The sequence below is a fragment of the Saccopteryx bilineata genome, chromosome 11 (genome assembly GCF_036850765.1).
Source record: "Saccopteryx bilineata isolate mSacBil1 chromosome 11, mSacBil1_pri_phased_curated, whole genome shotgun sequence".
NCBI lineage: Eukaryota > Metazoa > Chordata > Mammalia > Chiroptera > Emballonuridae > Saccopteryx > Saccopteryx bilineata.
Genome location: NC_089500.1, coordinates 79,557,222 through 79,582,134, shown reverse-complemented (window position 1 = coordinate 79,582,134; position 24,913 = coordinate 79,557,222). Strand labels below are relative to the sequence as shown.

At 56.0% G+C, this 24,913-nt stretch overlaps 2 protein-coding genes across 3 annotated transcripts in view; one reads left to right on the top strand and one right to left on the bottom strand.

Moving 5' to 3' along the window:
* ALG14 (ALG14 UDP-N-acetylglucosaminyltransferase subunit) overlaps window positions 1–21,848 on the bottom strand; it is a 51,755-nt gene extending 29,907 nt beyond the window's left edge. Inside the window, exons 1-3 of the mRNA XM_066247253.1 lie at window positions 21,527–21,848; window positions 18,838–18,989; window positions 4,545–4,676 (exon numbers count right to left, since the gene is read on the bottom strand). Of these exons, the coding sequence (XP_066103350.1) occupies window positions 4,545–4,676; window positions 18,838–18,989; window positions 21,527–21,662 (420 nt within the window). The 5' untranslated portion in view covers window positions 21,663–21,848. The remainder of the gene's footprint in view (window positions 1–4,544; window positions 4,677–18,837; window positions 18,990–21,526) is intronic.
* A 758-nt stretch (window positions 21,849–22,606) lies between these two features.
* The window catches only part of TLCD4 (TLC domain containing 4), a 63,120-nt gene continuing 60,813 nt past the window's right edge, over window positions 22,607–24,913 (top strand). Inside the window, exon 1 of one of the 2 annotated variants that reach the window (XM_066247251.1) lies at window positions 22,607–22,739. The gene's annotated coding sequence lies outside the window, so the exon portion shown is untranslated. Of the gene's footprint in view, window positions 22,740–23,871; window positions 24,176–24,913 lie in introns of those variants that run through there. The other variant, XM_066247249.1, reaches the window with a different exon arrangement.

The window sequence follows — 24,913 nt, the reverse complement described above, 5'->3', positions numbered from 1 at the left end:
CTGGTCCTCCTGGGGACCTGCACTCGGGGACGCCATGCGGGCCCGACCTCCGAGTCCTCCAGGGCTGGTCAGCAGAGGACGGGAACCGCACACGGTTAACAGATGGCTCCCAAGTATGACTTCATCAACCCTGGAAAACATGAGCAGCCGACGGCTGTGGTCTAATTGTTCCTTATTGGACTTGGCTCGAGAAGCCGACTCCCGCTAATGCCGCTTACAGATTGTCATCTTGGGTCGGCGGCCTTTTCTCCTGTCTAGCTACGTTTCCTTGGAACACGCCAGAAAGGTTTCTGATCACCAGAAAATATCATTCCATTTGAAGGTCGTTTTACAGAGGAAATCAAAGCAATGGCAGTGAAGAGGAGAACAGAGTTCCTTAAAGGTTCCTGGCTCAACGACAAGACGTTAACGGACTCTTCTTGTTAATGTTTCAAACAACGTGTCAGCCAACAGGCCAATAAAAACGGGATCTACTGCGCTAACAGTGGTCACTGCTGCCACTCAGTTTGTGGCTCACTATTAGAAAATGTCTAATTAAAAAAAAAAATCACAGTCTCCCACTTACAGACAATAACCCACTATCTACATCGTCAGCGGACTGCTGCCGTGAACCTAGACATTTATTTCATAGCTCAAACCGGGGCTGACCCACAGGGAAAATGACCGAGGAAGAGAATGGCCTCCTTTCACACGCGGGACGGCGTCCAGGTTACGAGCGCAGGGAGACTCGTCTCGGCGAATTAAACCAGCTTTGGCTCCCGGGGAAGGCGGAGGAGTGTTACAGCAAAATGGTCTGTTTCTCCCCAATCTGTTGTACGTGTAGAATCTGAAATGTCCTTTTTACCTGACTGGGAACTAAATCAGCTTTCGTTTCCGTGTGCAGAGCCCTTTGCTTGAGTGTTTCATTCCACAGGGGCCCAGCTGGCACGAGAGAGGCCAGGCGTTGGCACCGCGGACTCGGAAGCCCATCCCACGGCCCGAGGGGAGTGCCCGCCCGTGCAGGGAGTGGGTGTCCCTGTTCCCGCAATGACTCACACCCTCCAGTGATCACTCATTCATTTTCAAGTCAGCCCACGCATGTGGGAAAGGGCGCCTTTCCCAGAAGGGCCGTGGGAAACACGAAAGCAGCAGCCCTTCCCCCTGAACCCCCAGACCGTCCCTCTAGCATGTGCAGCCCCGTGTGGGAGCGCAACGATCGATCAGCAACCTTACAGAGTACACTCCCCTTCTCTTCCTTGAAATGAGCCTTTTTCTCGGCAGGAGTACGGATACTTTCCTGAGAGTGTGAGCTCAGCCTACACACTCACTCAAAGACTAACTCAAGGACGACTAACTAACGCCGACTTGGAGGCGAAAGTAAAGAAGACACCTGAGTTCTGAGATGCAACACAGCGAGTGAGCTACAGGGAGGGTTTAAAATCCAGCTCCCTGTGGGGTTGGCATGCACATCGTCCTGGGGGAGAAGGAGCAGAGACGGGACACGAGGGGCCCCCATCCAGGTCACAGCAGGGACACGGCCATGGAAGGGCTGGCCACGTGCCCCGTGTCTCCCCCACTATCAGGAGACTACTAGAGAGAGGTCAGCCAAGATGCAGAAGTCAGCACAGCCTCAGCCACCAGAAGCTAATGGATGAGCACATACCACACACACAACAGCAGCGGGCACTCTCGTCAGGTGCCCCGGGGACATTCCTGGGGGGGACCGTGTCCTGGATCACAAAACAAACCTCACCACGCCCTTCCCTGGGACCAGCCGTCAGGCCTCACAGGAGAGAGGGCCCTGACTTGTCTGTGGTGCTGATGCTGGTGGCCCCACCCTCAGGCCTGTGACTTGTCTGTGGTGCTGATGCTGGTGGCCCCACCCTCGGGCCTGTCCTTGAGCAGCGCCAGTGCTCAGGACAATGTCGGCTGCTGTGTACCGGACGGGAGGGATTTCCATTCAAAAGCATTAAAGTGCGCTATGTCCCAGACTCACTCTAGAACAAGGACAGGGACAGGGTGAGACCCAGAGGCACAAATGGGGCCACAGACCTGTGAGCTCAGGGACACACAGTGAAGCGAAGCCAAGTGGTCCCTGGCCGGTCAGACACTCTGTCCAGTGAGAGCTGAGGCCACTATCCTGGCAGAAAGAGGTTTCCTTTCCGGGTGTCAAGGACATAAGAAAGAAGCAGTGCTTTGTGGCAGAGGTCACAGGGAAGCCAGGCGCATACGGGACCTTTGCGTGTGGTGGTTGGGCCCCTGGTGTGGTAGGAAGGCCCTCAGCCGTGACCGTCATTCTCAGTAAGAGGGGCTTCCCTGCCTGGGACCCCCCCTGGGAAGTGAGCCGTGTCAGGGCAGCTGGTCGTTTCGTGCTCAGGTTTGAAACCATTTTTTAAACAAACTAGTTGAAGATGGAAATAAGTATTTCATATTCTCCCTTTCCCCCCTTGGCCTTACAGAACACCTTTCCACGTTTGCACGGCGGTTTAACAGCGCTCGTAAAACTTTAGGCTACGTTAGAAGGAAGTGAGAGGCCATCCGTTCCAATCCTTCCGTTTGAAGGCAAAGAAAGAGTGCAGAAGGAACCGTCCAAAACACGATGAAGGCCAGTGAGGGCCCCTGGGTCACTCTTCCCACTCCGAGGGGGTCAGAGACCCAGGCCAGGCCATCCCCAGGGACCTATGTGTCCCCCGCAGGCGGCAGCCACCATGTCACTGCGCCCTCTGAGCCCGAACAACTGCTGAGGGTGGCTGTCCCCGTGCTCAGTGGAGCTGAGGCCGGTGACCGTGGCCACGCCTCCAGGGAGTTATGAAACGTGAACCCCAAATTTCCAGCTTACAACGTGGAGACTCTTTTCCTCTCTTTCATTTTGTCCCTTGGGTTTTAGAAACAAATTAAACCTTTCGGGGCAATAACGATCCTTTTGGGCAGCGATTTTCAACCAGCGCGTCACGAGAATGTTTACAACACGCGGTACCTGTTTACCCAGGGGCAACGGCCTCTCTTCCCTTAGACTGTCATATAAAAAATAAAAACATGACACAACACAACATCCGTCTGGTGTGAATGAATCAAACTTACACCTACGTTTTCGTCAGATTGGCAAAAAATACACATTTTTGGTGAGCCACAGAATTTCAGCAATTATTAGTCCAAATGTGCCCGAAATGAAGGCAGGCAATCGCTGCCCTGAGTTCCACACACGAGAGACGCCCGTGGGAGTTAGATGGGAGAGAAACTTATTTTGTGACAACTTACAAGTAGATATGAGTGGATCCCCCCCTTCACAGAAGCTGGAAGGTGGCCCCCCTGGGGCCGGCGGCTGACGGGAAGGGACCGGAGAACACTTTCTGGGGTGGGGGGAGCGTTCCAGACCCTCACGGGGACGTGATCGAGTGTCACACTTAAGGTTTGTGCATTTCATTGCAAAGAAATAGTATTTCTAAATCAATCTAAACTCCTTGTGTAGGAAAACGCAGATTTTAAAGCTGTCCTGCGAGGGAGGGATGGGAGCCACCCCCAGCAGGAGCCGGGCGGGGAGAGCTCTCAGCCCTTGCCGCTCACTCGGGGCACCCTGGGCATGAGAGGAGCTCTCAGCACCCCTGCCACTCGGGGCACCCTGGGCACGAGAGGAGCGTCCCTGGGCCAGAACGCACGTCCTCGGGACAAGGAGAGGGCTTCCTTTCGGGCGGCACGGACGAGTGGATTCTGCCCCATGCGGGAAGAGTGTGAGTGGGCATTGTGTGCTCTCCTGGGCACAGGTACCCTGGCTCTGCCCTGCCCTGCGTGGAGTTCCAGGTCACCAGTGCCGCCTCCCAGAGACCACAGAGTGCTTCTTACCCGCACCGATGGGGATGGGGACAGCGAGGCTCACACAGCACTCCCTAAGCCGTCCTGGGTCTGTCTCCTGTACTGCTTTCCTGCCTGACCTTCCGCCCACTGCAGACCACGGCTGGTGACCCTCTCGACAACAAGATGGTTGGAAAGGCATGGACACGGGCTCTCCCGTCGCGGCAAGCACGGGACGCAGGCTTGGGAAAAACGGGCGGCAGCGCGGGCTGGCTGGAGATACCGCCGTCGGTGCCACGGGACACGGGGGGACAGGGCGCGAAGTGCACGCCTGGCTGGAGACACCGCTGTCGGGGACACGGGACACGGGAGGACGGCGCGGAGTGCACGCCTGGCTGGAGATACCGCTGTCGGGGACACGGGACACGGGAGGACAGGGCGCGGAGTGCACAGCTGGCTGGAGATACCGCTGTCGGGGACACGGGACACAGGAGGACAGGGTGCGGAGTGCACGCTTGGCTGGAGACACCGCTGTTGGGGACACGGGACACGGGAGGACAGGGCGCGGAGTGCACGCCTGGCTGGAGACACCACTGTCGCTGCCATGGGACACAGGAGGACAGGGCGCGGGGTGCATGCCTGGCTGGACAGGGAGACGCATCCCTGCCACTGTCGGCCAAGGGCCCTCCAGGGGCAGCTCAGCCCCGGCCAGCAGAGGTCAGGGACACGTCTGGCCACTGAACTCAGGAGCTGCAGGAGAGAACGGCGCTACGTACCACATCAGGCCTCACGCGGTAGGTCAGCGGGAAGGACAGCCAGGCTGCGTGCAGGGTGGTGAGCACCGTGGACAGCCAGGGCTGCTGGACCTCACGGCTCCTGGGGATGCGGTGAATGTGGTGCTCGGGGGCCTGGAAGGACAGGGCGGGGACGGAAGTCAGCAGGCAGCAGGCAGCGGCGTCCACCGTTCACATCCGTCCAGTTCACATCCGTCCAGTTCACATCCGTCCACCGTTCACATCCGTCCAGTTCACACCCGTCCAGTTCACATCCGTCCAGTTCACACCACCACAGTTCACACCTGTCCAGTTCACCCCCGTCCACAGTTCACACCGCCCACAGTTCACATCCATCCAGTTCACATCCGTCCACAGTTCACATCCGTCCAGTTCACATCCGTCCAGTTCACACCACACACAGTTCACACCTGTCCAGTTCACACCGCCCACAGTTCACATCCGTCCACAGTTCACATCCGTCCAGTTCACATCCGTCCACAGTTCACATCCGTCCACAGTTCACATCCGTCCAGTTCACATCCGCCCACAGCTCACATCCGTCCACAGCTCACATCCGTCCACAGTTCACATCCGTCCACAGCTCACATCCATCCAGTTCACATCCGCCCACAGCTCACATCCGCCCACAGTTCACATCCGTCCAGTTCACACCCGTCCAGTTCACACCGCCACAGTTCACACCCGCGTCCAGTTCACACCTGCGTACAGTTCACACCCGTCCACAGTTCACATCCGTCCAGTTCACATCCGTCCACAGTTCACATCCGTCCACAGTTCACATCTGTCCAGTTCACATCCGTCCACAGTTCACATCCGTCCACAGTTCACATCCGTCCACAGCTCACATCTATCCAGTTCACATCCGCCCACAGCTCACATCCGCCCACAGTTCACATCCGTCCAGTTCACACCCGTCCAGTTCACACCCGTCCACAATTCACACCGCCACAGTTCACATCCGTCCAGTTCACACCCGCGTCCAGTTCACACCCGCCCACAGTTCACACCCGCCCACAGTTCACACCCATCCACAGTTCACATCCGTCCAGTTCACATCCGTCCACAGTTCACATCCATCCAGTTCACATCCGTCCAGTTCACATCTGCCCACAGTTCACATCCGCCCACAGTTCACATCCGTCCACAGTTCACACCCGTCCAGTTGACATCCGCCCACAGTTCACATCCGCCCACAGTTCACATCCGTCCACAGTTCACATCCGTCCAGTTCACACTGCCCACAGTTCACATCCGTCCAGTTCACACCACCCACAGTTCACATCCGCCCACAGTTCACACCCGTCCACAGTTCACACCCATCCAGTTCACATCCGCCCACAGTTCACATCCGCCCACAGTTCACATCCGTCCACAGTTCACATCTGTCCAGTTCACATCCGTCCAGTTCACACCGCCCACAGTTCACACCCGTCCAGTTCACACCGCCCACAGTTCACATCCATCCAGTTCACACCACCCACAGTTCACATTTGCCCACAGTTCACATCCGCCCACAGTTCACACCCGTCCACAGTTCACACCCATCCAGTTCACATCCGCCCACAGTTCACATCCGCCCACAGTTCACATCCGTCCACAGTTCACATCCGTCCAGTTCACATCCGTCCAGTTCACACCGCCCACAGTTCACATCCACCCACAGTTCACATCCGTCCAGTTCACATCCGTCCAGTTCACATCCGCCCACAGTTCACATCCGTCCAGTTCACATCCGTCCACAGTTCACACCCGTCCAGTTGACATCCGCCCACAGTTCACATCCGCCCACAGTTCACATCCGTCCAGTTCACATCCGTCCAGTTCACATCCGTCCAGTTCACACTGCCCACAGTTCACATCCATCCAGTTTACACCACCCACAGTTCACATCCGCCCACAGTTCACATCCGTCCAGTTCACATCCGCCCACAGTTCACATCCGTCCACAGTTCACATCCGTCCAGTTCACATCCGTCCAGTTCACACCGCCCACAGTTCACATCCGCCCACAGTTCACATCCGTCCACAGTTCACATCCGTCCAGTTCACATCCGTCCAGTTCACATCCATCCACAGTTCACATCCGTCCAGTTCACATCCATCCAGTTCACATCCGTCCAGTTCACACTGCCCATGCGCTCTCCTGCATCCTTCGTTCCCACTCCAGCTGCTTTCAACTTAACTCGACAAGCCTTTCTGTGTGGGTGCTTCATACAACACACATTCCAAATATGATTCAAAAACGTTCAACTCAGTTTTAACCATATGTTGGGGAAAATGTCCTATAAAAATGTCTTTAGGCCCTGGCCGGTTGGCTCAGTGGTAGAGCATCAGCCTGGCGTGCAGGAGTCCCAGGTTCGATTCCTGGCCAGGGCACACAGGAGAAGCGCCCATCTGCTTTTGCACCCCTCCCACTCTCCTTCCTCTCTGTCTCTCTCTCCCCCTCCCGCAGCGAGGCTCCATTGGAGCAAAGTTGGCCCGGGTACTGAGGATGGCTCCATGGCCTCTGTCCCAGGTGCTAGAATGGCTCTGGTTGCAACAGAGCGATGCCCCAGATGGGCAGAGCGTCGCCCCCTGGTGGGCATGCTGGGTGGATCCTGGTCGGGAGCATGCGGGAGTCTGTCTGACTGCCTCCCCATTTCCAACTTCAGAAAAATACACACACAAAAAAAATGTCTTTAGGCAAAGAGCGTAATGTGCTGAAATACAAAGAGCTCTTACTGATCGATACACAGTACGGGACATGTAACCCAGTGTTCAGACGGGCAACGCAGATGGACTGACAATTCCAAACGGAGGAAACAGTCCACAGGTGGGAGATGGTTAACGATGAAACAGTCACCCCGCTGAGCCGCCCGCACAGACCGCGCACACGCTGAGCCGCTGAGGACCCGGCCGACGCAGGGACTGCGGGGCTCTGGGGACGGCGATCGGGAGGTACCCGTCAGCAGTTTAAGGGTGTCTACTTCTGACCCAGCGTTTCTGCTTCCAGAAATATGTCCCCCCACATCCGTCCACAGGTTACCCCAGAATCACCATGTGCATTCGTGGAAATCGCCAACAGCCCGAGGACCCTCCTACGGAGAGCGGAGGAGTCCGTACAATCAGTCACGTGGAGCTACGTGTTAACAAGTGACACAGATTTACGTGAACCGTAACCGAAAGGTGGGCCGACACATGGGGTTCAAGCGAACCGCAAGCCAGGTCAGTGTGTTTGCTGCGGTCCAGTGTGCCTTAACAAGTCACACGCATTGTCCGTGTGCACACATGCTGTCTGCATAGAGAAAACTGGGACCTGTTTGGTACACAGAGGGGGTGATATGATAGGATGTTTCCATTTTCCAGGTCATACAAACCTGCATCTGAAGTGTGCAACAAGCATGTATTATTACTTTCAACATCACAGAAACCAACGTTTCTTCCCCGAATCACAGTCCTGGGGGGGGGTCGCTATCTTTTGCTGAGTGACAGATTACCCATCACTCGGCAGCTTAGAACAAGCGGTATTTGGGGTTTTCAGTTTCTGGGGGTTGGGGACAGATGTGGCTCAGTTTCTGGGGGTTAGGGACAGATGTGGCTCAGTTTCTGGAGGTTGGGGACAGATGTGGCTCAGTTTCTGGGGGTTGGGGACAGATGTGGCTCAGTTTCTAGGGGTTGGGACAGATGTGGCTCAGTTCTGGGGATTGGGACAGATGTGGCTCAGTTCTGGGGGTTGGGGACAGATGTGGCTCAGTTCTGGGGGTTGGGGACAGATGTGGCTCAGCTGGGCTGTCCCGGGTGGGCTTTCTCATGAAACTGAAGAGGGTGCTGGCTGGGGCCACAGGAACCACTGCCGAGGTGGCCGGCTCACGTGGCTGGCAGGTCAGCGCGGGGCGTCGGCAGAATGCCTTCCCTCTTTGCCACATGGACCTTTCCACGGGGCGACGGGCGTGTTCTCACAACACAGACGCGAGCCTCCCAGAAGCAATGATCCAAGAGAGGGCGAGAGCTACTCTCAAAAGTCACACCTGTCATTTCCACCAAGTCCTGCTGGTTGCCAGGGTACCCCTTCTAGTACAGCAGGGGCGACAGACGGTGGAGCGTGGGGGCATCTCGGAGCCTGGCTCCCACTCAGGGCAAGTCAGGAGGGTAGGATCCAGGACTCAGCAGCCCGCCTCTGTCCTTGAGCAGGAAGAGAAAGCCTTCTGTGAGCTGCAGAACACACAGGGCCACACTGAGCTCCCGGCAGTTAGAAGAAGGCGCGAGGCTGGGCCTGAGGCGTTTCCTGTACAGCCTGCACGTTCGGCTGCCCCGATCCGCACACGCCGCTGCCGATGCTGTCCGCCCCCACGTCACACCTGGGCTCTGCATGGAGCCACCACTGTCACGATGACCAGCTCCGCCTTCCAGGGCGAGGGAGGAAGGCGGCGTGCTGCCCCAGAAGTGATGCCGAAGCTCCCACACTCCAGAGGGCAGGGCGGCGGTAATGGAGCGGGGACCCGGGGTCACCTCAGTGGGCCGTGCCTGGCACGCAGGAGCTGGTGCCAGGGTGCCTGGTGTCCCGTGTCACCTGGAGGAAACAGGGAGGGCCGGGCTGTGGCAACCTCTAAGGAGAGTTTTTATTCCTTTATGTGGTTTTAGAAAATGACTGAATATATAAAAAAGGGCAATGGAAAAAAAGTTATCAATGGACGGCTTGTGTCTTGGTCTTAACAAAAGTTCCTTTGAAGGCCAAGGATGGAAGAGAGTCCCAGCGCTGCCCTCGGGCCTGGCCATGACCTTGGCATCTGGAGGGACCCAGCTGAGGGCACGACACAGACACGGTTCCTGTTCGTCTGCACCTCTCCGTGCGGGGACCGCTGACCCTCTGTTCTATCCTGCAGTGCAGAGGGGACCGCTGACCCTCTGTTCTGTCCTGCAGTGGGGAGGGGACCGCTGACCCTCTGTTCATCTGCACCTCTCCATGCGGGGACTGCTGACCCTCTGTTCATCTGCACCTCTCCATGCGGGGACCGCTGACCCTCTGTTCATCTGCACCTCTCCATGCGGGGACCGCTGACCCTCTGTTCATCTGCACCTCTCCATGCGGGGACTGCTGACCCTCTGTTCATCTGCACCTCTCCATGCGGGGACCGCTGACCCTCTGTTCATCTGCACCTCTCCGTGCGGGGACCGCTGACCCTCTGTTCATCTGCACCTCTCCGTGCGGGGACCGCTGACCCTCTGTTCTGTCCTGCAGTGGGAAGCAGGGCGTAAAGAATGCTCAGTCACGGCCCCCTCAGCAGGTAAGTCCCTGTGGCCATGGCTTCTGGAAGGTCAGGGTGTGGTCCGTGCTGGGAAGATGCTGACCCTTTACCTCTGAACGTCTCAGGACTGGAAAAGAGCAACGAATCCCATCTGCTCACACCACAGATGGGGGCTCTGACCTTTCCCACGGGGACAGCCTGCAAGTGCCAGAGCCAGGACCTGACCAGGTCCCCCAAGTGTCCCAGCATGTGCTGCTGACCCCTCTGTGGCCCACGGTCCCTGACACACAACCAGATGACCAGCGTCCATGGAGCTGAGCCCCCACCTCCTGCTGCTCCCACAGGGCACCCGCCCACCCAGGCTGTTCCCTCTCCTTGTCTGTGTCAGCACCTGCAGCCTCCCAACCCACAGCTAGCGCCCCTTCCCTGACTCGAGGGGACCTGAGCCCCGCCTCCTCGCACCTCTGTCCCCGTGCCCTGCTCCACACTGGAGTGTGCACACCGGCCCAAGAGCCTTTCTGGGGAAACCAGAATGAAAACACAGTGCCTCAGGAACAGTCGACGCCTCTGCTGCCACGGGCCTTCTGGCAAGTTCGCCTGTTTCACCGCTGCCCCTACCTGCCAGCCAACTGGTGACAGAGTCCTAGAGCAGAAGTGAACGTCCAGCAATACAACCCGACCTCTTACCCACAGTGGGCACCATCGAGAAAGAGTAGAAAAGAGTAACACAAAGGTAAGACTCATTCTCCTCCATATATTTAGTGAAATACCCTTTCTTTCTACCATTTTTCTGTCCGTCCGTCCATCCATCCATCCATCCATCCATCCACTCATCCACCTAACTATCCATCCACACATCCACCTAACAATCTATCCATCCATCCATCCACCCATCCACCCACCCACCCATCCACCCATCCACGCACCCACCCACCCATCCATCCATCATCCATCCATCCACCCATCCACCTAACCATCCATCCATCCATCCATCCACCCACCCATCCATTTATCCATCCATCCATCCATCCATCCATCACCCATCCATCCACCTATCCATCCACGCATCCACCCATCCACCCACCCACCCATCCATCCATCCACGCATCCACCCATCCACCCATCCATCCATCCATCCATCCACGCATCCACCCACCCATCCATCCATCCATCCACGCATCCACCCATCCATCCATCCATCCATCCATCACCCATCTACCCACCCACCACCTAAGCTTCCTGGTGAGGAAGGGGCCAGGACCACGTCCCACAGCGCTGTGCACCCCCCGGCGCCTCCCAGGGCCCCCCTCCCACCCTTGTTTGTACAGAGGTAACTGTGCAGTGTGGTGAGGTAGACAAGAAAGGTAGAATGCTTAAAAATAAAACAGAAAATGAAGCAGAGGAATGATTTTTTTCAGGCTCCTACTTTCTCTGAGATGATGTCAAAGGCGAAGCGTGTGTGACAACTTGTAACTCTCAAAGCATCTTCCAGAATTACATCACCGCTAAAAACCACAGCCATGTCTGGTTTTAGATTTGTGACAAACTAAATGGAGGTTTCCAGTGATTTAGATGGAAATCATTCCACCAAGGCATCCAGATGGCATCACAAACCACAACAGAGAGGCAGCGGTCCGTGAGGTCACTCTCGCTGTTCGCACACACTGGGACGTGCAACGCTGAGCACCCTGTGCAGGGCCTTGGAAACCAGACAGCACTGAAGTGGTCAGCTCTCATCTGACCACAAGTGGTTTCAGCTTTCCTTCCTAACTGGTCTTCACTGGCACAAAGTATAGCGCACACTGGAAGGAGGCTGGCTGGCTCGGCTCACCGGGCATCCTGAAATCAGGAGGACTGGAGCTAACCACGCCAGAAAGATGTCTTCATCCGCATGGCTTCCTAACACGTGGCCACTGCCCGCCTGCTGGGAGCTAGGGAGACGCCGTGGCCACTGCCCGCCTGCTGGGAGCAAGGGAGACGCCGTGGCCACTGCCCGCCTGCTGGGAGCAAGGGAGACGCCACGAGGTGGGGAGACACCACAGGGGGGGGGGTCCCAGAGAAGGTCCTGCCTGTGACAGGCACCCATCGCCCTGGGGAGCCTGGCTCCCAGGACCTCGGCCTCTCGCTGTGAAGCTGGGAGGTCCTGTGAGACCAGGGACTCTCGACCAGCCGGAGCGGCTCCACGGCAGGCTTGCAGGTCTGGCTCGAGGGAGACCCGGGGCTGCTGCCCCCACGCCCCCCGCCCCCGCCCCCACCCCCACCCCCAAGCTCTACCCAAGGAGCCGTCTCACCTGGAGGGCTCAGGCTCAGGCTCAGGAAAAGAAAAAAGGTCGTTTGTTCTTGAGATGGTTATGGGACTGCAGTCCAAAAGGGTCAAAGGTCCTTCTCGGGAACACGGGGCCCCTCCCAGCCTTTACTCCCCTCTCTGCCCACAGTCACCCAATCCTCCTCTGGGTAAGTCACTCCTCCCTGTCTCAGCTGGACGGTGTGTGTGGATTTCAGCTCGTCTCCCTCACCCCCGACCTCCAGCTCCAAGAGGAGACCCCAACGGCCTCAGCACCGCGGTGTCACTGGACGGGACAGAATGTCAGCACCGCGGTGTCACTGGACGGACAGGACAGAATGTCAGCACCGCGGTGTCACTGGACGGGACAGAATGTCAGCACCGTGGTGTCACTGGACGGGACAGAATGTCAGCACCGCGGTGTCACTGGACGGGACAGAATGTCAGCACCGCGGTGTCACTGGACGGGACAGAATGTCAGCACCGCGGTGTCACTGGACGGACAGGACAGAATGTCAGCACCGCGGTGTCACTGGACGGGACAGAATGTCAGCACCGCGGTGTCACTGGACGGACAGGACAGAATGTCAGCACCGCGGTGTCACTGGACGGGACAGAATGTCAGCACCGTGGTGTCACTGGACGGACAGGACAGAATGTCAGCACCGTGGTGTCACTGGACGGACAGGACAGAATGTCAGCACCGCGGTGTCACTGGACGGACAGGACAGAATGTCAGCACCGCGGTGTCACTGGACGGGACAGACGCCCCCAGACGGTCGGGCAGATGTCAGCTGGGGCTCCCGGGAGGAGAAGCTCGTGTCTCTCCTGTCGCATCACAGACTGTCTGTCTCCTTCCTCCCCAGCCTGGGCGGCACCATGAAGCCAGAAGCCAGCGTTCGGGGGGCACGGCTTGCCTTGCGGGAGCACGGTGCGTGGTAAGAACCTCACCCTCATGTCACCAACACAGGGACGCTGCAGTCCCGGAAGGCCGGAGCGAGTGCAGCGTGTCACTCATTCACTTCACTTCGGTCGACCGGGAATCTGACCCCAACCTGACTGGCCTCTCTGGAGACGGGAGGGTGAAACATCCCAAGACAGCCTCCAGTTTCTAAAATGGATGTGACTTGTCTTGTAACTTACTAACCTCTTCCCCAGTTTCCTGTGGCAATTCTTGTCCAAACACAGGCTGCGCGTGTCCTGCACGCTCTGCTCCCCCCTCCTCCCCACGCTGCCTTCCCGGGGCCATATATCTCCCCCACCTTTCTGAAGAAGACACCCCCACCCAGCACGCTAGCCCAGGGGTCTCCCCTCTGGGGAGGCACTGGAGACAGGACTCGTCCTTGAACCCTTTGAGTGGCGAGTGTTTTTCATGCTCGCTGACCCCCGAGAGTGAGGTTTTTTTTCCTTCAAAAAATGAAATGTGTTCCAGTTTGTTTTATTAACTTAAAATCATGTTTGTTTCATAAACAATTTATGGACACAAGAAAAACATACATTTGCCTTTTTTTTAAAATGCTGCCTTACACATTTTTAAAATAAATATTTTTGTATGCTCGTCCTCTGGATGGTCAGGGGGTACCAGGACATACATGAACGTTCGTACTGCTCAAAGGGTTAAAATACTTTAGAACCATGCACTGTTTGGAAAATAATCATTTATTTATTCGCCAAAATGGCCACATTGGGATCTGTTTGCAATAAATTACGGAAGTTTTCTTATTCCAAAAGTCACTCACTTTAGAATGAGCTTCCAAATTCGAGGGTTTTTTTTTTTGTTTGTTTGTTTTACCTTGGCCTATAATTGAATGCAGTTAAGGTTTGTTATAAAGAGGAAAAATGCATCTATATGTATCAGCCACACTCTAAAAATGAAACGATGTTAAACCCTGGGTGGTAACACGTGACTCAGAAACTGAAGCAAAACCCCACAGCTGCGATGACATCGTTTGCAAACTCGTTCCTTTTAGAACTGCTTGGCGATTATGGAGGAGAGATACCGCAGGCATTCGAGCTGGGCGTGTCGGTGTGGGACCAGCCTGTCCACGGGGGAACGGCACCTCCACCCTGTGGAGGACAGCGGGTCTCCTCGGACAGAGGCACGTCCTGGTAGTCCCAGGGCCACTGGCGGACGAGTCCTGCAGTCACCAAGCGTCACTGCCAGAGACACACACGGCTGGCAGAGACAAACCCAAGGAGGGTCTGTTTACTAAGCAACAGAAAACAGATGCGCCTCCGAAACACAGGGGCCCAGTCCCAAACCGCGGGTGCTTATCACGAGCGTTTGGGTCCTTTAGAAAATAACTTTTGGCCCTGGCCGGTTGGCTCAGTGGTAGAGCGTCGGCCAGGCGTGCAGGAGTCCTAGGTTCAATTCCCGGCCAGGGCACACAGGAGAAGGGCCCATCTGCTTCTCCACCCCTCTCCCTCTCCTTCCTCTCTGTCTCTCTCTTCCCCTACCGCAGCCGAGGCTCCACTGGAGCAAAGTTTGCCCGGGCACTGAGGATGGCTCCGTGGCCTCTGCCTCAGGCGCTAGAATGGCTCTGGTTGCAACAGAGCGACGCCCCAGATGGGCAGAGCATCGCCCCCTGGTGGGCATGCCGGGTGGAACCCGGTCGGGCGCATGCGGGAGTCTGTCTGACTGCCTCCCCGTTTCCAGCTTCGGAAAAATGAAAAAAAAAAAAGAAAGAAAATAACTTTTGATACTAACCAGTGATTACTTCCATTGGGGCTTTTAGCTCTTTTCAGCTTTGCTTCTGAAATAGTAACTTCCACTGTTTTCTAACTGTCATCCTAGAAAATGTTCAAAGACGGAACCCGTATCCACACCGTGGAGAGGAGACAACCCTCAGACAGATTGGGTCCCTTGACTCCGTCCTGCCACCGCAAACATCCCAAGACAGCCTCCGGTTTCTAAAATGGATGTGACTTGTCTTGTAACTTAGCTAACCTCTTCCCCAGTTTCCTGTCACGATTCTTGTCCAAACACACGCTGCGCGTGTCCTGCACGCTCCGCTCCCCCCTCCTCCCCATGCTGCCTTCCCTGGGCCGTATATATCCCCCACCTTTCTGAAGAAGACACCCCCACCCAGCATGCTAGCCCAGGATCTCCCCCCTGCAGGCAAAGCACTTCTCTCTTTTTTTAGAAAAAAAATGAAAGTCACAGGTGCAAATGTGGAGGTCAGTGGTCACCACCGTGGCTCTCGGGTGCCCGTGGCTCTCGGGTGCCCTGTCTTCTGGAGGCTCTGTCCCCTCCTCCACTCCCGACTGGTTCTCTCAAGGCCTGCTGTGGGAGGGGCAGGGGGGTGTCACCCAGAACTGACCTGCTGGGTGTTTCCCGGGCCTCCCCCGGGGGCTGGGCCTGGAGTCTTCCTCTTCCCTGGGTCCCCTTTGTCCTCTGGCCCCTCAGAGAGGGTGTGTGGGGTCAGTCTGAGGACACCGCCCCTGTCACTCTGAACGTCTGGGTGGTTGCCAAGGGCAGGAGGGGTGGGTGGTCAGGACCTGACATCTCACTGGGGAGGTAGAGGGCAGCCCCTGCAGGGCCGTGCGCCTGGGCAAACCAGCTTCTCCGGAGCGAACCCAAGTGCGGCACTGCGGGAGCTGAACAGGAAGCAGGCCCAGGGACGCGTGGGGGACAAGGACGGCTGTTCACTCCCCTTCCGCCTTGCTTGCCGGGCGGGCAGCGTCTTTACCCCTCCCGTTTGGTTTCCTGTCCCCAAAGCCAAAACCTCTCTAGTCCAACCTCTCGGTGGGTAATCCTGCGCTTTCTACCCGGCAGGGCGGAGGGCCCACAGGCAGACCTCAGCCACGAGGCTTCCTTTCAGCCCCTGTGCTCCAGGTCACTGTCCACCCCCTCGCGCTCCAGGTTGCTGTCCACCCCCTAGCGCTCCAGGTCACTGTCCACCCCCTCGCGCTCCAGGTCACTGTCCACCCCCTCGCGCTCCAGGTTGCTGTCCACCCCCTAGCGCTCCAGGTCGCTGTCCACCCCCTCGCGCTCCAGGTCGCTGTCCACCCCCTCGCGCTCCAGGTCACTGTCCACCCCCTCGTGCTCCAGGTTGCTGTCCACTCCCTAGCGCTCCAGGTTGCTGTCCACCCCCTGCGCTCCAGGTCGCTGTCCACCCCCTCGCGCTCCAGGTCGCTGTCCACCCCCTCGTGCTCCAGGTTGCTGTCCACTCCCTAGCGCTCCAGGTTGCTGTCCACTCCCTAGCGCTCCAGGTCGCTGTCCACCCCCTAGCGCTCCAGGTCACTGTCCACCCCCTCGCGCTCCAGGTTGCTGTCCACTCCCTAGCGCTCCAGGTTGCTGTCCACTCCCTAGCGCTCCAGGTCGCTGTCCACCCCCTAGCGCTCCAGGTCACTGTCCACCCCCTCGCGCTCCAGGTCACTGTCCACCCCCTCGCGCTCCAGGTTGCTGTCCACCCCCTCGCGCTCCAGGTCGCTGTCCACCCCCTCGCGCTCCAGGTCACTGTCCACCCCCTCGTGCTCCAGGTCGCTGTCCACTCCCTAGCGCTCCAGGTTGCTGTCCACCCCCTGCGCTCCAGGTCGCTGTCCACCCCCTCGCGCTCCAGGTCACTGTCCACCCCCTCGTGCTCCAGGTTGCTGTCCACTCCCTAGCGCTCCAGGTCGCTGTCCACCCCCTCGCGCTCCAGGTCACTGTCCACCCCCTCGTGCTCCAGGTTGCTGTCCACTCCCTAGCGCTCCAGGTTGCTGTCCACCCCCTGCGCTCCAGGTCGCTGTCCACCCCCTCGCGCTCCAGGTCACTGTCCACCCCCTCGTGCTCCAGGTTGCTGTCCACCCCCTAGCGCTCCAGGTCGCTGTCCACCCCCTCGCGCTCCAGGTCACTGTCCACCCCCTAGCGCTCCAGGTTGCTGTCCACCCCCTAGCGCTCCAGGTTGCTGTCCACCCCCTCGCGCTCCAGGTTGCTGTCCACCCCCTGCGCTCCAGGTCGCTGTCCACCCCCTCGCGCTCCAGGTCACTGTCCACCCCCTCGTGCTCCAGGTTGCTGTCCACTCCCTAGCGCTCCAGGTTGCTGTCCACCCCCTGCGCTCCAGGTCACTGTCCACCCCCTCATGCTCCAGGTTACTGTCCACCCCCTAGCGCTCCAGGTCGCTGTCCACCCCCTAGCGCTCCAGGTCACTGTCCACCCCCTCATGCTCCAGGTTGCTGTCCACCCCCTAGTGCTCCAGGTTACTGTCCACCCCCTAGCGCTCCAGGTTACTGTCCACCCCCTCATGCTCCAGGTTGCTGTCCACCCCTAGTGCTCCAGGTTGCTGTCCACCCCCTAGCGCTCCAGGTTGCTGTCCACCCCCTAGCGCTCCAGGTTGCTGTCCACCCCCTCGCGCTCCAGGTCGCTGTCCACCCCCTAGCGCTCCAGGTCGCTGTCCACCCCCTAGCGCTCCAGGTTGCTGTCCACCCCCTAGCGCTCCAGGTTGCTGTCCACCCCCTAGCGCTCCAGGTTGCTGTCCACCCCCTCATGCTCCAGGTTGCTGTCCACCCCCTAGCGCTCCAGGTTGCTGTCCACCCCCTAGCGCTCCAGGTTACTGTCCACCCCCTCATGCTCCAGGTTGCTGTCCACCCCCTAGTGCTCCAGGTTACTGTCCACCCCCTAGCGCTCCAGGTTACTGTCCACCCCCTCATGCTCCAGGTTGCTGTCCACCCCTAGTGCTCCAGGTTGCTGTCCACCCCCTAGCGCTCCAGGTTACTGTCCATCCCCTCGTGCGGCCCAGAGAGCTGTCATCAGGGAGGCCCCGAGGCTCCCGGGAGTCAGGCTCTGTCCCTCCCACTGCACCCCAAACTCCCGAGGCAAACGGGCAGGCCCCTTCCTTACTGGTATTCTCTATAAAACTTAGCCCAAGTTTTCACACACAGACTGCTCCGGTCCACTTTGGATTTTCAGGAATGATTTCACTTTTGGGAAGGCGGAGCTTCTAAGGAGCTGTTCTCCCATTGCAGACAGGAGCCAGCAGGTGAAACAAGACAGAGGCACCACCGCCTCAGCAGGGCGTCCGGCAATCAAGTCTTGATATAAATCACGCTCCCAGGGGGATGGGGGTGGGGGTGGGGGTGGGGGGGTGTTCCAGCCACAGAGAGCCTCTCAAACTCAGGAGAGGAACACCAACCCCCCTGCAAGGCCAGACGCTGTTTCTAAAAACAACTAGAGACAACCCCCTATCTTTCCACTCCAGAGCACAAGGATGTCACAAGGATTCCCAGTCTGTTCCCCAAGCGCAGGTCCCCCTCCTGCCTCCACGCTCAGCTCGTCACTGCCATCTGGTGGCAACACGCGGGGATGACAGGGACGGGGCTGGGTTGGCACCAGAGCAGAGTTACAGTAACAGGAGGCCTTCCACACCGGGAGAGCAGTTACAGTAACAGGAGGTCTTACACAACCGGGAGAGCAGTTACAGTAACAGGAGGCCTTACACACCCGGAGAGCAGAGTTACAGTAACAGGAGGCCTTCCACACCCGCCAGAAGGACCTTCCAGGGTTCGAAGAGCAGAAAAAAAAGGGGGGAGAGACTGCAGGACCTCCCTGGGTCAGGGATGGCAACTCCCTTCTTACAGCTGCTCTGACCAAAGGTTTTGACGTTCCACTTGACTTCTCTTTTTCACACCCCACATCCAATCTGTCTGGAAATTCTCTGTTAACTCTATTTTCCAAAAAAAATAGCCAGGATCTGCCCCGGACTCCTATCCCTGCTGGCACATGCTCTGGCGTCCACAGCGCGCTGCCACACTGAAACTGGCTCAGACGGCGAAGGTTACTTACCATGGTCCCGGGGTCTCTATCAGCTCGGTTTCGCTCGAAAGAGTGTATTTTCTGGGCACTGAGCTCATCCGTGTCAGCGATGACGTAGTGTCTAGGGGAGTAGGCGCTGGACAAGTGCCCCATCAGCCTCAGGAGCTCAGTGGTGTGCCCACCTGGGAAAAAACAGGGGAAGGTCTTAGATCCAGAGACCACCATGGGCGTCGTAGCTACTTGACTTCGGTATACAGATGTTACATTCCACGCGTTTCTCCAAAGCAGACAGAAGAATTAGAGGCAGTCACCTGTGCCTCGCATGAATAGTCCTTTTATGTGGGTAAGAGAATAACAAGTGTATAAAAGTAAAATCAGTGCCAGCGGCAGGTGCTGCGGCGGGCACAGAGAAGTGTAAGATGCAGCTCCTGTTATCAGGAAGTTTGAGGGGGAGGGGAGACGCACAGAGAGACACAGAGACACAGAGCAAAGCAAACCAGCAAGAAAATTTCAACATGGCAGCGGCTGGGTAGGGGGTGGTGATGGGGGACAGAGAGCAAATGGTTCTGTAAAACCAAAGCGATGGTGACGGGAAGGGGGAGATCGCTGGGGAAGGTGGCCAACTTTTTACAATGAAAAGGAGGACAAAAATAAATGGAAGAAAACAGTATCATAAATAAAAGAAACATTTCATTCATTGCAACAACAATACACTAGAATATGATAAACGCATAATAAAATATTTATAATATTTTCTATTGCACTTATGCTTACATGCCTATTAATTTTTAATAATAATTGTAAGAAAAAAGTACTCATTTAGACCCAAATACATCACATCTCACGCAATGGATCGACTGTGCATCCATCGAAGACGGACATTGACAGACGAGTCTTCCAGTATCAAAAAGGGGGACATGTAGGAGGACACTTTTCGAGGGAGGACGGAACTTGCTAAAGAAGGACTGTCTTCCCTAAAGGACGATTGGTCACCTTATTAAAGAGGAGTAGAGAGACCACTGGGCGGGGTGGGGTTATCAGGACATGAGATGCAGGAAGGTGGACAAGGGTGAGTAAGGTCAGGAGAGGAGGCTGAAAATGAGGAGACAGTAGCCCAGGGTTTCTGTGTTGAGAAGTCACATGGGGAGGTGTGGGCGCTGGTCCCTGTACCCCTCGCCCCAAATGGAGTCAGCACGCAGCTGGTCCTCCGGTATTTACCAGCTCCGCCCAAGCACTGCACGTTCCGTTTCTGAAATCATACAATCTCCAAAATTTTAACTTTTAATTTAACAACCATAAAGTAAAACAAAAACAAAAAACTCAGCTGTGTTGAGGTTTCCTTCACGGAACACCCAAAGGAACAACTACCAGCCGCCCTAACTACGTGTCACACCTGCTAACTTACATTCAGAGCCTGTGGGCCTCAGCCGGGGGTGGGGGCGGGGGGGACGGGACGGGACAGGACGGGACGGGGCGGGGGGGGGGGGGGGGACGACGGGACAAAACACGTCCTGCCAGTCTCTGCACTCCTCTTCTCTGCCTCCTCCTCCTCTCCAGTCGCACTGTCCCCCACCCTGTCCCGTCCCCATCACTTCCCTCAGGGTTGTAAGGACAAGCTCTCAACAGTGACAGTGAACAAAGCAGAGGGAAAAATCAGACAAATTGAGCATGTGCTTCCTCCCAATGCACGTGCCGCCTTGTATGAGGAAGGTAAGGATTACTGTCTGGGTTCCGGAAGGAATTAGATACAAAATTCAGTCAGCAGAGAGTAAGTGTGTGTTTCAGGAACCAGGCCCAAACTTGAACGTGACAGCTGGTCACCCTCTTTCTCGTCCAGGGCAAGCAATTTACACATCCGATTTATCCTCATTTTACTATTTTTTGTTTTTAGCCTTGACATGCCGGTACTTGTTTTCACAGCTCGAACAATTAAGGATAAAACCCGATATCCACATCTTTCACTGCAGTTAAAACTTCATTAAACTTGCTTCAACCGTCTTTTATTTTATCTATTTATTTTAATAAAGGAAACAGCTGAATACATACTTTGCAAATGTAACCTTCCTAACTGAATGGAGTCATCAAAATGATGGGCTTTGTTTCCTATATTATTTTTTATTAAGATGCATTCTTTGGGAATGAACCCTTATCAGTTCTACCTTTAAGGATATCCCAAATCAAATTACTTCCACCCACACCCCCACTCCCCTCGCCCACTTGGTGACCGGGACCCTCTCGGACACGGTGGCACCTGGCGGGCAGCCTGATGCTCTCTGTCAGGGCGGCTGTCCTCCAGGGGTTTGCGTAAAAGGACTCATCCTGGTGGCTTTTGTGTATTTACAAATATGACCAGTCACCTCGCCGATGGATCGGGACATCCAAACCAAATATGAGTCATGCCGTTCGGCAGTTTATTACGCAGGGACACCGCGTGTCAGAACCACAAGGCTTCGGCGTCCTCTCTGTTCACCGAATACTTTATTAGTAAACGCTACGCTGTGGACAGGCTTAATTACAGACAAGCGCCAGGTCCTCATTTGGCATTCAAGCCCACCCGCATTGCGCCTGGCGCACGGGGGTGGGGGGTTCCGGTGACGCAGCAAGGAAACTATAACTCCCAGCATGCCACGCGCACAAAGCGCTAAGGAGACCGGGGGGCCGCGTCGTGCTGCACTCTGGGATTTGTAGTCCCGACTCACTGTCACCGCCCCATACGTACCAGACCCGGCCACCGCCAAGAGACGGACAGACTTCCGGGGCACCACGACCTGTGAATGAAGCACGAGCCACAGCCGCAGCGCCAGGACCGCTGCCACCGCTCCTGCCGCCGCCGCCAGGATAAGGATGCACTCCATGGAGAGGAACGACGCATGCGTGCCAGCCCTGAGAAGTGGTCCAAAGTGCGGGAACTACGGACGCCGAGGAGACTCAAACTCGTAGTGTCCGCCAGTATCTTGCTGGGCGGGGCTGGTTTGCACTGAGCGTGGTTCAGGGCTGGGAAATCAGGCCAATGAAGACGTTGGATTCTGCGCCGCTACCGCCCAAGCGGAAGCTCAAGCACCGGAAGTTAAGTTCGGGGAAGTGGGATTTCCGGCCGTGAAGAGGTCAGAACGCCGTTGCTCCGGAAAGGCCTTAGATCTCCCAAGTTAGCACGTGTTCGGGCCCTACCATCTTTGTGGATTACATCTGAGTCCCCCCTGGCATACAACGCTTGTTTTATTTAAAAGAAAAAAAGCCAAGGGAAGTGTTTTTGTTTCGGGGACAGACATTCACTGAAAGCGATTGCCAACGAAAGGTACCTTGGTACAAAGGATGGAACTCAGGGCTCTCATCCTGTCAACACAAGGCCGCTGTCACCAATCCGATGCCAACAGAAGTCCCCAATCCGGGGTGCAGTAAAAGGACTCGATGCAGGTCAACATTATTGCAAACCAGGGGAAACAACCTCCAAGGGAAACCATTAGAGCGAGCTCCAGGAGACACAGCTACCTTTTATACTTATATAAAGAGAAAGTACTCGCCTGGTTCCTGATTGGTCCATTTTTATGCAAATAAGGAACTCAAAGTTGCCTGGTGTGATTGGGCAAAATAGCACTGACCTGATTGGTCAGAATCACGAGTCCTGATTGGTTGCTATGCAGCTGCCCCTCGATTGGTTTGGTCCTAAAGATGCAAATGTGGATGTATCTCTGTAGCTCTGATTGGTTGGGGCAGGCCCCTCAGCCCATTCATTGGTCGAAGTAGGATTCCAGGAACTCCTTCATAAGGTTCCGCTTCAACTCCCGGGAACTCAGTGCGGGAGGCTGCTGCTCTCAGTCTGGGGGATGGTTCCCCTGATGTGCATCCTGCGCGCTAGGCCGGTGAAAACCATGGCTGCGAGACTCCGATGATGAATTGGGGCCCAGGTGACCACAAGGAGCCCTTCTTGGCAGGTATAGTCCTTCTCACAGTCAGCAACCCAAACCTTGTCTTTCCCAACACGCGTGCTTTTGGCTTTTGGAGGAGTGTTCACGGGCCGACTGAGGGTGATCTGCTCCAGTTGTGCCCTGGTCCTGTGAGGAGCGGAAGCTGGAGGGATCGAGAAGGCCTCGGCCCGCAATGGATATTCAGTTAAACTTCCCACAAAGCCAACACCTCCCCCCACCCCACTTTGGCTTATCTCTGTCTGGTTACTCCCCACGGCAGCAATGTAAAAATAAGATCGGAGAAGCCCCTTTCACCCCAAACTGTAGTAGTTTGCCTTCAGTCCCGTATGGACCCGGAGGTTAGAGAGGACGTATCCTTTTCCAGCACGCCCCTACTCGGTCTTCCGTCATGAATCCTCTAACCCTACCTCCTCGCAATAAGGCCGTAAGGTAAAACTTGTCCCCCTCTTTACAGATGAGATCTCGGTGGACTCAGAATCCCCTGGGCTTACAAAAGCATAGTTGCACGTTCAGAGGTAGGGTCTCGGGCACAACAAGAGAAATAACATTACACAGGGTGTAGTTTTCATCTAGCCACTCCGCCGTTCCCAGCAGTGGCTTCAACCTAAGACTTTCTCCCCTCAAACTTAAAGGAAGATGTTAGTGACCTCAGAAGTGACACCCAGACAGGGCCATCTCAGGAGCCAAAAAAGAGGTTAACATGTCACTGGGTCATTTTTGTTTTGTCCCCCTCCCCCTCCCGGTCATACAGCAATGAGATCTCAGGACTGGCTGGGGTGGGGTGGAGGATGACCTACCACCCACCTGTTGTATCTGGTCGTTTCCTCCTCTCAGAGAGGAGGAAGTTGAGGAGGGTGGAGGAGAGATGATTGCTGGGTAGGCAAATAATAGTGTTTGGATAGCTGTGGAGACGATGTGTCAGAGATGGCTTCGTAAACTAGCACAGGCAATACCGATGACAGGCATATTAGAAATGACTAGGCTCCAGGTTCCGGAAGACACCTTGCGTGGCGTTCTCCGTTGCCCCATCCCCTTACCACCGTCATTACCTGTGTGTGTACGGAAGATCAGTTGGACCAGACGTGGCCTGCACGTGGCTGGGACCAACCAAGCCTCCGTCTAGAGGCTGCCTGCCCGTGAACCCGGGGAGTCAGAGAGGGTGGAGTAGCAGGCGATGTTTGCACTTATGGACTGAGTTGTTTTGGATTCGGCTTGGGGTCAAACTGTTCAGTGCTCTGACAAGGAAGTTGAGGACTACAGGGAGGAGGGAGGTGGCAGGCAGTCAGGGGCAGGAACAGAGCTGGGAAACTCCTGAGCAAGATACATGCCGAGGAGGTGAGCCGAGCCCTGGGCTCTGGCTGATCAAGAGGTCAAGAAGCTATACTGGAAAGGCAAGGAAGACTGAGTGGGAAGAAGCAAGGACTCCAGCTTCCCCTGGGGAGGTAAGTGTCGCTGGCCATGCAGGTCATACGCGCGCGGGGGTTGAGGGTCTTGCTGTGAAATGCATGAAAAGTGAATTAACAACTGAAAAGATGAATAATGGTATTGAATCCATAGCCAGTCATAAGTAAAGTCTGTCTGGGAAGTGATTTTTATCTTTTAAAACCTATTTCTTAAAGCTTCTATGGCATATATATATATATATATATATATCTCATGAATATTTTAAAGGTAAGATGATTTGACGCTATTCAGTAAGATTGTGGTTCTTAATTTAGCCCGTGCATAGAATGAGTACCCACCGTGTGCTAGGTGTGGACGCAGGGTGTCCTGTGAGGAGGTCAGCCGCCCAGACAAGGACCTCACATGAGGAAGAGGACAGTGATGGTAGAAGGGGGACTTTGAGCTGCATTTTATATTCACAGTCAATAAGACTTATGGATGGGTTAGGTTTTGGGAGTCAAGATGGTGCCTAGATTTTTGGCTTCAAAACTGGTTGGATGATGTTAAATTTGCTAAGAACAGACAGATAGGAAGGAAAACAAGCTCTTGTTGGTCGAGAAAGGGGAGGAGAGGATGAAAACGAAGCATTCTGTTTCGGAAATTAGTTTGAATAGTCTGTTAGACAGCCAGGTGGTCATGTCCAATAGGGAGTTTCATGTCCGAAGCTGAAGCGTGGGTCAGAGCTGGAGGTATAGATTTAGATCTCAGCATATAGACGGTATTTAAAGCCAGGGCAC